The sequence below is a fragment of the Mandrillus leucophaeus genome, unplaced genomic scaffold, assembly GCF_000951045.1.
Source record: "Mandrillus leucophaeus isolate KB7577 unplaced genomic scaffold, Mleu.le_1.0 Scaffold668, whole genome shotgun sequence".
NCBI lineage: Eukaryota > Metazoa > Chordata > Mammalia > Primates > Cercopithecidae > Mandrillus > Mandrillus leucophaeus.
Window position 1 is genome coordinate 692,570 of NW_012107230.1, and position 13,688 is coordinate 706,257.

At 38.5% G+C, this 13,688-nt stretch overlaps 1 protein-coding gene across 2 annotated transcripts in view; it reads right to left on the bottom strand.

The window, feature by feature from the left end:
- F9 (coagulation factor IX) overlaps positions 1 to 7,782 on the bottom strand; it is a 32,250-nt gene extending 24,468 nt beyond the window's left edge. The window contains exons 1-3 of one of the 2 annotated variants that reach the window (XM_012001627.1): positions 7,675 to 7,782; positions 696 to 859; positions 483 to 507 (exon numbers count right to left, since the gene is read on the bottom strand). In XM_012001627.1, the coding sequence (XP_011857017.1) occupies positions 483 to 507; positions 696 to 859; positions 7,675 to 7,762 (277 nt within the window). In that variant the 5' untranslated portion in view covers positions 7,763 to 7,782. The remainder of the gene's footprint in view (positions 1 to 482; positions 508 to 695; positions 860 to 7,674) is intronic. The other variant, XM_012001628.1, reaches the window with a different exon arrangement.
- Between the last annotated feature and the right edge of the window lie 5,906 nt (positions 7,783 to 13,688).

The window sequence follows — 13,688 nt, forward strand, 5'->3', positions numbered from 1 at the left end:
AGTGGCAGGAAGATCAGGGTGGCTGGAGCCCAGTGTGCGAGGAGAGAAGTAGCAGAGGAGGCAAAAAGGGTAATGGGGAGGGTGAGGAAGGACAATCATGGAGGGGTTTGGAGGCCATGATAATGAGGAGGACTTGGAAGCTATAAACATTTAAGTCAATCAGCATTCTCTGATTTTACTGAGGAATGCAAACTTTCATCAGGTCCTAAGACACAATCATTTCAGTCTCTTCCTTCCACCTTCCTGGGGTGGAACAATGTTCTTTGTGAAGACCTAGGGAGGATTAAACTTATTTACCAGCAATAGTTCCCACACTGGCATAACCCTGTAGTATATCACCATTCAATTTGGGTTAGAGGGTTGGACTGATCTTTCTGGGTTCTTTGGCAAAGTTTAATATATTGTCTATTTATGCAGAGAAAAAACCCACATCATTCTCAAATGTTTCATATACTAGCTAGAGGATAAAATGAATTGCTTACCAACATACTGCTTCCAAAATTCAGTCTATAAAGAATAAAAGAAGACAAATTAATGGTAATATTTAAAGTGTTTTGGTATTGATTCCCTATCTTTTATAACATTTATAATACATAAATATATATGGATGCTTTAAAATTTTAAAGAGAAGTGTCTTTTTAAAGATTTTCTATTCTATGCTCTGCATCTGAAGGGTATTATGTGGAAATACTCACTGTTTTTTCAGTGTTTTCAAAAACTTCTCGTGCTTCTTCAAAATTACACTTTTCTTCCATACATTCTCTCTCAAGATTCCCTTGAACAAACTCTTCCAATTTACCTGAATTATACCTCTTTGGCCGATTCAGAATTTTGTTGGCATTTTCATGATCAAGAAAAACTGAAATGTAAAAGAATAATTCTTTAGTTTTAGCAAAAAAGAAAACATCATGAAAATTTTACATCTCTTAAGAAAGACTTTGTTTTTAATACAAATAATCCCAAAGCCAATTTCTCTTTAGGGCATGGAGCCAAAATCTGTAATGTTCCCACAGTACTGTATACACATGGAGATTTAGGAATTAAAATTCAATTTTACTTTTAGGAGAGTTCCAGTAATAAAAGGTCAGATTTCTAATCGTATTTGAATTTACTTTGGATGAAAAAGAAAGTTCTCAAATGAGCAGTTAACTTCACACTTTGTCATCACTTGAAAATAGCTCATTGCGGATCCTTGCAAGGTGATCCATCACCCTGGCTGGGCTGTTTTCAGAATATGGTTGCCCAAATGACTTTGAACAAATGTTTCCTGAAGAACAGAAGCCTAATTATGGTCCAGCTGCAAATGTGACCCCAATGTCTGTGACTAGATGTTAAAGAAAAACCACTGCATTAATTTGAAAAAGCAATTTCAGATCAACAGCACTGTTGGTTGGCAAGTGTTATAGGACTTGCAGTGATCTGAACATCTCTCTAGAATTCAGGGTGTGGATTTTTTAAGTTACATCTACCTAGTCTGTAGAGACACTCCTGAACTCTGGAGGACTGATGTCTCTATCTGAATTATCTTTCTCCTTCCCTCCCTCCTTCCTCTCTCCTCTGTCTCTCTTTCTCTCTCTCTCTCTCTCTATGTGTGTGTGTGTATATATATACACACACACATATATATCATATATATCATATCATATATATATATATGAGATAATCATTTGTTGCATAATGACATTTGGTCAATGATGACATTATATGACAGTGGTCCCATAAGGTTATAATAGGAATTGCAGTGATCTGAACATCTCTCTAGAATTCAGGGTGTGGTTTTTTTAAGCTACATCTACCTAGTCTGTAGAGACATTCCTGAACCCTTTAGGATTGATGTCTCTATCTGAATTATCTTTCTCCTTCCCTCCCTCCTTCCTCTCTCCTCTCTCTCTCTTTCTCTTTCTCTCTCTCTGTGTATGTATGTGTGTGTGTGTGTGTATATATACACACACACGTATACATGTGTATATATACACGTATACATATACACACACATATATTATATATATGATAATCATTTGTTGCATAATGACATAAATATATATACATGTATCTATACACACATATATATATCTCATATATATGATAATCATTTGTTGCATAATGACATTTGGTCAATGATGACATTATATGACAGTGGCCCTGTAAGGTTATTATACTGTATTTTCACTGTGCCTTTTCTATATTTAAATCCACAAATACCACTGTTGCCATTGCCTACAGTGTTCAGTACAGTCACATGCTGTACAGGTTTGCATCCTAGGAGCCTAGGAGCAATAGGCCACGTAAATATAACCTAGGTATGTAGTAAGCTATACCATTTAGGTTTAGGTAAGTACACTCTATTATGTTCGCACAATGATGAAATTGCTTAATGACACATTTCTCAGAATATGTCCCCATTGTTAAGGAATGCATGGCTGTATACACACACACGTGTTTGTGTGTTTTCATGTATATACATATATGTGTGTGTATGTATAAGATTAATAACAGGGACTCAAGAAGTTGCTGGAGTTGTTCCTTTCTTCAAGGGCCTAGCAATATATCTGATACCATCTCAAGAGGACCAAGGGCTTATAAGATGAACTTTCTGGGGTATTTGGGACTACTTCCTGATTAACTCCAAAAAGGAAGATAAAGGAAAGTAAAAAGGAAAGGAAAGCAACGGAGATGAACTAAACTTTCTTCCCTTATTTTCGTTGCAGCTGTTCACTTTATGGAGTATTCTAGTCCCTTGACATCCCTGCTTTTCCCTGCCCTTCAGGTTCCTTTTGGGCTCACTTTTTGTCTTTGAATTTAGCCTAGACTTTTTCTCTTCAACATTTTTTTTTTTTTTGAGACAGAGTCTTGCTCTGTCGCCCAGGCTGGAGTGCAGCAGTGCGATCTCAGCTCACTGCAACCTCCATCTCCCAGGTTCAAGCTATTCTCCTGCCTCAGCCTCCCGAGTAGCTGGGATTACAGGTGCCTGCCACCATGCCCAGCTAATTTTTGTATTTTCAGTAGAGACAGGGTTTCACCATTTCACTATGTTGGCCAGGCTGGTGTCAAACTCCTGACCTCGAGTGATCTGCCCGCCTGGGCCTCTCAAAGTGCTGGGATTACAGGTGTGAGCCACCATGCCAGGCCTCTCTTCAACTCTTCATTTGCCAAATTTCTGTTTCCTTCACTTCTTTGCAATGCTGTGCCTATCCTGCAATCCTAGTCCCTAAATCTGAGCAGCCATCTGCCTTCATCCTTCTCTTCCCAGACAGCCAAGGACTATAAAGGAAAAAACCACCGAACTGCAGATGGATGCCACCACATATTGATGCCTCACAGCCTCCACCCACCTCTCTGCTCAGCAACTCATTTATTTGGCCCTGGACACTCCTAAATAGCATCCATACCTGCATCCATTTACAGTCGTTCCTCAGTATCCATGGAAAATTGGTGGCAAGACCCCCTGCAAATATCAAGATCTGTGGGTGCTCACATCTCTGATATAAAAATGGCTTACTATTTGCATATAATCTAAACACATCCTCCTTTATACTTTAAATCATCTCTAGGTTTCTCGTAATAGCTAATACAATGTAAATGCTATGTAAATAGTTGTTATGCTGTATTGTTTAGGGAATAATGAAAGATAAAAAAGTCTACACATTCAGTAGGGATGCAGCCATCCATTTTTTTCTTTTTTTTTTTTTTTTTTTTTTTTTTGAGACGGAGTCTCGCTCCTGTAGCCCAGGCTGGAGTGCAGTGGCCGGATCTCAGCTCACTGCAAGCTCCGCCTCCCGGGTTCACACCATTCTCCGGCCTCAGCCTCCTGAGTAGCTGGGACTACAGGCGCCCACCAACCCGCCCGGCTAGTTTTTTGTATTTCTTAATAGAGACGGGGTTTCACCGTGTTAGCCAGGATGGTCTCGATCTCCTGACCTCGTGATCCACCCATCTTGGCCTCCCAAAGTGCTGGGATTACAGGCTTGAGCCACCGCACCCGGCCTCATTTTTTTCTTGAATATTTTTGATCCGCAGTTAGTTGAATCTGTGGCTATGGAACTCACAGGGAGAACTGACTGTACAGTGAGGTTGAGTGAAAAAACAGACTTTAGAATCAGATCAGACAGAAAGAGGTTTGAATCAAGTATCTGCCTCCTCTAGACCTGTGACCTTGGACAAGTCACATAAGCTCTGAACCTTAACTTTGTCAAATGTAAAATAGGTTTAACAGTAGTATAATAAGAATATCTACCTCACAGGTGTTGACAGGATCAGTGAGACAATATGCTGGTTTTCTCTTTTTCTCCCTACTCCTTTCATGTTGGCCGTACTTTCTTCCATTTTAAATTTCTTCATTCTCTTTAGCTCTTTAATAACTTTTGTGTAGCTCTTTTCCTTCCTTAATCACATTTATATAATGAAATGACTATTGTCACGATCCGAAATGACCTAAAGAATAATTTTGAGTTTATGTATTTACTGGCTGCTCTAAATATTTTCTAATTGTTGATCTCTCCCTTTTTAGGAAACTCTTTTTATAATAATCACTCTATTCCAGTTCCCCTCTTGGCTGTAACTCCTGTTATCCATCCAGCACTTGAATTGATTAACTCCTGTTCCCCTCCATGGCCCTGAGAAGTCCAAGGTTCTCCCAGGCTCCAGCCTCAGCTTTTTCCTTTTTCACTTTATACATACTTGCCAGCGCTGGGACAAGAGTGAACTAAACAAGGCACGTAGGGCACAATATTTAAGAGGTCCTCACTTCTCGGGGTGTACAAGTATATTTATGCCCTATAGGCCTTGCTTACCACACCCTAGTCCGGCCCTGACCCTGTTAACAAAATTTACTGAGCATACAACCACTACTGCCAGGCACTGTACTAGGCATCACAGTATCCATGCTCACTCTCTAGATGCCCACACACGTGGCTGTAACTACTGTTTACAGAACACTGAGTTCCAAATACTCATCTATAGTCAGATATGTCTCCTGAATTTCAGATTATCTTTCTAACTCCCTAACCGATTATCATAATGTAGCCAGTAATAGCTGATGTATATGTAATGCTTCTGCTGTGTTGGACACTGTGCTCAGTAACTTTGCATCCATTATCTCACTTCATCCTCACAAAAGTCCCACGAGATAGGCACTATCATCTTATTTTTATAAATGAAGAAAACTGAGATTCATAGAGGCTAAGGGCTTTGCCCAAGGTAACATACTAAAACATCAGACCTAAAATCCTAAAACATCAGGGTTCAGACTCTGGCAGTCAGACTAACGAGCCAATTCTCCTAGACATTATGCTGTGGCCCATAATCACATCAAACACAAAATGCCCAAGGCTCTAGCCATTTCTCCTCCCATACCCAGATGGTTAAGTCATACCACTTCTACTTCCTTAATATCATTTGAACTCCCCCCTTTTTTTGTACAGGTACTGTTCAGGTTCCAGCCTTAGTGTCTCCCGTAGATAATTGCAATAGTCTCAAGACTGCTCTCTCCTAGTCTGGGTATGGCCTCCCTCCCCAGCTATCATTTCATTAGAGTGTTGCCAGACTGGGCATCCTAAATCAGCCATCAGTCGTACTCCTTATGTTTATACTTTGGTACCTCCATATTGCATTTTATTGCCCAGTCTCCTTAGGTTAACGCCTTCATTATCTGATGACCAGCTCTGCCTAGTTTACCTGCCTCACTTGTCATACTCCATATGGAACCATACAAAACTCCTGAAATACCTCACATTCTTGTAAATCTGAGTCTTTGCACATGAGTGATCCTCTTTGCATAAAATGCCCTTATGTCAGACATTTAAAGAGAGAGAACACCTCATCTTTTTAGACCCAGATGAAAATACTTTCTCTCTATCAAGTGTGTCCCCATTTAATATGTTCTTTTCTCTATGATCCCTTGGTAACTGGTGCACATTTTATCACATTATATTGAAACTTCTCACCTGGCCTCATGGTGCTTTAGATCAAAGAGGGAGTCTTGTTTGTCCCCATACCCCTAATACCCTGACACAGTACCTGGCACTGTAGTTGTAACTCAGTAATGTCTGAATGAATGAAGGACATCTTTGATGCATACACTTTACAAAACTAAACTGGTTTTGCAGAACTGTTTTAATTTCAAAATTCCAAACTGTTGCAATAATACCTAAAGGCAGCAGCCATGAAAATGCAACATCTCAGCAAATCACTCACAGAAACTCCTTTTAGAAGCCAATGAGAGTTTTAATAGCAGAAGAGAGTGCTGCATTAATACTGTCCATCCTTAGAAAAATTCCCCTGGCCCCCTCCTCAAGGGCTTATTATCTCTGGCTACAATGGCTGCAGAATCACATTGCCTTTCTCCTTAGTATTGTCTGGGGATCATATATTTAACTTCCCTTCAGGTTTATCTCTAGTCATTATTTCCCTTGCTCCAAAAGCCTGGTTCATCTTTATTCTTATATATCCTTTCCCCAGCATCTGAAGTCTTCAAGGAGGCAGAAGCCCTCTACCTTGATCATCTCACCACTTCTATAGAAGAAAGGGTTTGGATCCTTTGTCCTCCCAGATGTCACACTAATGAGATATGTCTAATGACCTTGCTTTATGTCCTGCTTTGTGAGTTTTCCAACAAATTTTCTTTATCCCTTGACTTTACTCACTTTGCTAGTTTAACCTCTGTATTTTTTTAATCATTATTTCAGCATTTCAGTCTGATTTCACAGCTGACATCATGTCTGGAGTGGGAACCACAGGGCCAGTCAGCTTTCTGGGGGTGCTTAGGGTTGGCACCCCTGATCTTGGTACTGTCAGCTACTAGATTTGATTCTAGAAGGTTGACAAGTAAGTGTGATAAATGCTTCCTGTGAGAACATGCTGTTTGTCCAAATGGGATAATTTCTTCCCCATATGCCTTCCTCTGGGGAATATATAAAGTCACTAGTTGTGAAAAAACAAAGTGATATATGTTGCATTAGCTAACTTCCTACTCTTCATGTCAATTCTTAGACTTGCTTTTCTCCCCTAGGGAACTCAACTGAGTATTGTGTTTCCCCAGATATCAACTCCAAGATGTTTTACATAGAGACAAAATGATTTTTTCCTAATCCACGAAAAGTTTTGGTGATAACTAACAGCTTGCTAATGAAAGGTTAATCTTTATGTTTTAACTAAAACTTTAAATTGAAGATATATATTTTAAAAAATTAGAGACATACCTCATTACATACTTCTAAAACCTTGAAATGTCATGTATCTTAAAATCAGACTTTTTGTGTAAATAAGACCATTGTGCTTTCATTTCCTATTTTGATTTCAAAGTGGTAAGCCCAAACAAAAAATAATGTGGTTAATTTTTTCACTGTATTCTGCTATTTCTTTGTTTTCCCACTTTTGATTTTTTTAAACCAAAGAAATGAATGTTTTCTAACAGGAATTACATGACCAAATCATAAACTGAACAGTGTTTGTTAAACATAAATGCATCATAAGCATTGTTGATCTGTTTAGTTTTAAAAATGAAGAAGAAAACCTAGCTAACAAAGAACCAGTACTTACCAACCTGCATGCTGGCTGCTAGACTCTTCAATATTGCTGTCAAATCATGTAATCAAAATTTAGTGAAGAAGACAGCATCAGATATTTCTATATCTAAAAGGCAAGCATACTCAATGTATTTTTAAAAAGGAAACAAACCTGTACATTCAGCACTGAGTAGATATCCTAAAAGGCAGATGGTGATGAGGCCTGGTGATTCTGCCATGATCACGTTCACACGCTGCATAACCTTTGCTAGCTGATTGTGCAAGTGGTAAGGTCGATTAGTTGTACCAAAGTACAAGCTGAGCTGTATTTACTTCTGGGAAATACTGTCCATCTCCCTCAATGGGTCTTTGGACTATTTCCAATGGCCTCTTGGGACAAGTGAAGAGAATGGGCAGTGGTCATTATTAAATTTCACCTCTGACTTTGTGGGCTTCTGCCACTGTGGCTGATTTGAGGCTGAAACAGGAAGTGATACATCTTCAGAATGGAGATAGGCATAGTGGCTACTTTTACTGGAGCAGCACAATTCATCACTGGGACACGTCTTATCTTTGTAAGAGATCACTGATGTTTGCCAGAATGGCTGTAGCACTTTACATTTCCATCAGCAACGTATGAGTGGTCCAGTTAGTTTATTTGATTTTTTTTTTTTTTTTTTTTTTTTTACTGTCAGATTCTTAAGGTTGTTTGTATATTCTAGATATGAGTCCTTTCATAGATATGTGGATTACATATATTGTCTCCAGCCTGTAGCTTGTCTTTTGTTCCCTTAATTAGGTCTTTCACAGAGCAGAATTTTTTAGTTTTGATGTAGTTCAGTTTATTTATTTTTTTATTTTATGGATCACTTTTAGAACTCTTCCACTAACACTAGATCCTGATGATTTTTTTCTAAATGTTTTACAGTTTGAAGTTTTAGATTTATGCCCATGCTCCATTTTGAGTTAATATTTGTGTAAAGTATGACATTTAGGTCTACCTTCATTTATTTTTTTTTTCGATAGAGATGTCCAATTTACCTAGCACAATTTGTTAAAACAAAAGGCGAAAAAACCACCCCATCCTTCCTTGATTGAATGGCTTGCGAAATTTTTTCATAAGTCAGTTAACCATATTGTTTTGGGTCTACTACCAGTTTCTCTAGCTATTCTTTGTGCCATTGATGTAGTTATCCCTCTGCCAATACCACACTGTCATAATTATTCTAGCTATATAGTAAGACTTTATAATAGGTAGAGTGATTCCTCCAACTTTATTCTTCTTTTGGTAAGATGTTTTTAACTGTTCTAAGGGCTTGTATAAATTTTAGAATGATCTTATATGTATCTAAAGAGATACTTACTGGGATTTTTATAGGAATTATGTAAAACCTGTATGTCAATTTGGGAAAATCGATACCTTCAATGTGTTGAGTTTTTCAATCCAGGAACATAACACATGTGTCTCTTCACTTATTTTGGTCTTTTATTTCTTTCATCAGCTTTTTGTAATTTTTAACATATATATCCTATACATGTTTTAGTAAGTGTATACATAAGGATTTAATTTTCTCTGGAGTAATTATGAATGCTATTGTGTTTCATTTTAAGACTTTATTTTTTTTAGAGCGGTTTTAGATTCACAGCAAAATTGAGTGGAAGGTACAGAGATCTCCCATATACCCTCTGTCCCCACACATGCACAACCTCCTTCATTATCAACATGCCTAGCCAGAGTGGTCCATTTATCACAAATGATGAATCTTCATTGACACATCATAATCACTCAAAGTCAGTTGTTTACTTTAGGTTTCATTCTTGGTGTTGTCCATGCTAAAGGTTTGGACAGATGTATAATGACATATATCCATCATCATAGTATTATACAGAGTAGTTTCACTGCCCTAAAAATCCTCTGTGCTCTACCTTATCTCCCCACAACCCCGGAAATCACTTATCATTTTTACTGTCTCCATAGCTTTGACTCCTTCAGAAAGTCATGTACAGTTTGATGAAGATACATTCGGAGCAATGTGTTATTAGGCAATTTCATCACTGTGCGAACATCACAGAGTGTACTTACACAAACCTAGATGACATAGCCTACTACACAACTAAGCTATATGATAGCCTATTGCTTTTAGGCTACAAACCTGTACAGCATATTACCATACTGAATACTGTAGGCAATTATAATATGATGGTATCTGTGTACATAAACAGAAAAAGTACAGTAGAAAGAAAAGAAAAAATAGTACACCTGTATAGGGGACTTACTAAGAATGGAGCTTGCAGGACTGGAAGTTGCTCTGGGTGAGTCAGTGAGTGAGTGGTGAGTGAATGTGAGGGCCTAGGGCATTACTATACACTACTGTAGATTTTTATAAACACTGTCCTCTTAAGCTACACACCAAATTTCTAAAAAAATGTTTAACCTGGCCAGGTGTGGTAGCTCATGCCTGTAATCCCAGCATTTTGGGAGGCCAAGAAATGGGTGGATCACTTGAGGTCAGGAGTTTGAGAGCAGTCTGGCCAACGTGGTGAAACCCCCTCTCTACTAAAAATACAAAAATTAGCCAGGCATGGTGGCACACACCTGTAGTCCCAGCTATTCGGGAGGCTGAGGTGGGAGAGTTGCTTAAACCCGGGAGGCGGAGGTTGCAGCAAGCCAAGATCACGCCATTGCACTCCAGCCTGGGCAACAAAAAAAAAAAAAAGTTAACCTTAGTTTACAGTAACGTGTTTATTTTATAAACTTTTTAGTTTTTAAACCTTTTTGACCCTTTCATAATAATACTTAAAGCATAAACACATGGTACAGCTGAACAAAAATATTTTCTTTCTTTATATCGTTATAAGCTTTTTCTGTTTTTTATTAACTTTAAAACTTTTTTTAAAAAACTAAGACACAAGAAAACATATTGGCTTAGGCCTCCACAGGGTCACGATCATTAATATCACTGCCTTCTACCTCCACACTTGGATGGTCTTCAGGAGCAATAACATACATGAAGCTGTCATTTCCTCTGATACCAATTCCTTCTTCTGGAATACCTCTTGAAGGACCTGCCTGAGGCTATTTTACAATTAACTTTGTTTATAAGTAGAAGAAGTATACTATAAAATAACAATAAAATATAGTATATTAAATACACAAATCAGTAACATAGTTTTTAGTTATCAAGTATTATGTAGTGTACATAACTGGGCTATATTTTTATACAACTGATAGTGTGGTACGTTTCTTTACACCAGCATCACTACAAACACCTGAGTGATGTATTGTGCTACAATGTTACAACAGCTATGATGTCACTATGCAATAGGAATTTTTCAGCTCCATCATAATCTTATGGGACCACTGTCATATACGCATTCTGTCATTGGCCAAGATGTTATGTGGTACATGACTGTAGTTGAAATCACATACTATGTAGCCTTTCCAGATTTCCAGATTGGCTTCTTTCACTTAGTAATACGCTTTTAAATTTTACTCATGTCTTTTCATGGTTTGATAGCTCATTTCTTTTTTAGCCCTGAATAATATTCTATTGCCTGAATGTACCACAGTTTATTCACCTATTGAAGGACATCTTGGTGGTTTCCAAGTTTTAGCAATTATAAGTAAAGTTTTTATAGATGTCTGTGTGCATGTTTTTGTGTGGATGTATGTTTTCAACTCCTTTGAGTGAATAGCGTGGAGTGAGATTGATGGATTATATGTTAAAAGTATGTTTAGTTTTGTGAGAAACTGCCCGACTGTCTTCTAAAGTGGCTGTTCCACTCTGCATTCTCACCAATAAGTGAATAAAAGCTCCTGTTGCTCCACATCCTCATTAGCATTGTATTGTCAGGGTCCTGGATTTTGGTCATTCTAATAGATATATAATGGTATCTCATTGTCGTTTCAATTTGCAATTCCCTGATAACATATGATGTAGAGCATTTTTTCATATACTTCTTTGCCATCTGTGTTTCTTCTTTGGTGAGTTGTCTGTTAAGTTCTTTGGCCCATGTTACATGAAAATAACTCATTATTTTCTTATTGTTAAGAGTTCTTTGTATGTTTTTGATAACATTCCTTAACCAGATATAGCTTGGGGAAATGTTTTCTTCCAGTCTGTGGCTTATATTTTCATTCTTTTGACAGTGTGTATCATAAAGCAAAAAAATTTTAATTTTAATGGACTCTAATGTATCATTTTTTTCTTTCATATATCTTGCCTATGGTGTCATATCTAAAATGTTATAACCAAACACAAGGTCATCTAGATTTTTTTTCTTATGTTATCTTCTAGGAGTTTTCTGGTTTTACACTTTACATTCAGGGCTGTGATCCATTTTGCATTAATTTTTGTGAAGGGTGTAAGGTTTGTGTCTAGATTCGTTTTTTTTTATGTCCAGTTCCACACCATTTGGTGAAAATACTATCTTTTGTCAATTTTATTGCCTTTGCTCCTTTGTCAAAGATCAGTTGACTATATTATGAGGGTCTGCTTCTGGGCTCTCTATACTATTCTATTGATCTATTATATTTATATATTCTTTTGCCAATATCATGCTGTCTTAATTACTGTAGGTTTATATAAGTCTTGAGGTCTGGTAGTGTCAGTCCTCCAACTTTGTTCTTCTCATTCAATATTGTACTGGCTATTCTGGGTCTTTTGCCTCTTCACATAGACTTTATAATCATTTTGTCAATATCTGATATGGTTTGGGCTCTGTATTCCCACTCAAATCTCATCTTGAATTGTAATCCTCAAGTGTGGAGGGAGGAGGTGATTGGATCATGGGGGTGGTTTCCCCCATGCTGTTTTTGTGATACTGTGCAGTTGAGTTCTCATGAGATTTGATGGTTTTATAAGCATCTGGCATTTCCTCTGCTTGCCCTTCTCTCTCCTGCCACTATGTGAAGAAGGTCCTTCCTTCCCCTTTTCCTACAGCCATGATTATAAGTTTCCTGAGACCTCTATAGCCTGTGAGCCAATTAAACCTTTTTCCTTTATAAATTACCCAGTCTCAGGTATTTTTTTATAGCAGTGTAAGAATGGACTAATACAGTAAATTGGTACCAGAAGTGGGGTACTACTATAGAGATACTTGAAAATGTGAAAGTGACTTTGGAACTTGGTAACAGGCAGAGATTGGAATACTTTGGAGGGCTCAGAAGAAGACAGGAAGATGTGGAAGTGTTTGGAGCTTCCTAGAGACTTGTTGAATGGTTCTCTCCAGAATGCTGATAGTGATGTGGACAATGAAGTCCAAGCTGAGGTTGTCTCAGATGGAGATAAATTTACTGGAAACTAAAGTAAAGATCACTCTTGCTATGCTTTAGCAAAGAGACTGGTGGCATTTTGCCCCTGTCCTGGAGATCTGTGAAGCTTTGAAACTGAGAGAGATGATTTAGGGTATCTGGCAGAAGAAATTTCCAAGCAGCAAAGTGTTCAAGAGGTAACAGGGTGTAAATGTTTGGAAAATTTGCGCATGACCATGTGGTAGAAAAGAAAAACCCATTTTCTGGGGCAAAATTCAAGCCAACTGCAGAAATTTACATAAGTAATGAGGATCTAAATGTTAATCACCAAGACAATGGGAAAATATCTCCAGGGCACATCAGAGATCTCCATAGCAGCCCCTCCCATCACAGGCCTGGAGGCTTAGGAGGAAAAATGGTTTTCTGGGCTGGGCCCAGGACCATGCTACTGCTCTGTGCAGCCTCAGGACTTGACGCCCTGTGTCCCAGCTGTGGATAAAAGGGGCCAATGTACAGCTCAGGCCATTGCTTCAGAGGTTACAAGTCCCAAGACTTAGCAGCCTCCACATGGGTTGGGCCTGCAGGTATACATAAGTCAAGAATTAAGGTTTGGAAACCTCTGCCTAGATTTCAGAGGATGTATGGAAATGCCTGGATGTCCAGGCAGAAGTTTGCTGCAGGGGTGGAGTCTTCATGGAGAGCCTCTGCTAGGGCAGTGCAGAGGGAAATGTGGGGTTTGAGCCCCCACTCCATAGAGTCCCCACTGGTTCACTGCTTAGTGGAGCTGTGAGAAGAGGGTCACTGTCCTCCAGACCCCAGAATGGTAGATTTACAGGCAGCTTGCACCATGCATCTGGGAAAGCCACAGACACTCAACACCAGCTGTGAAAGCAGCTAGGGTGGGGGACTGCACCCTGCAAAGCCACAGGGGT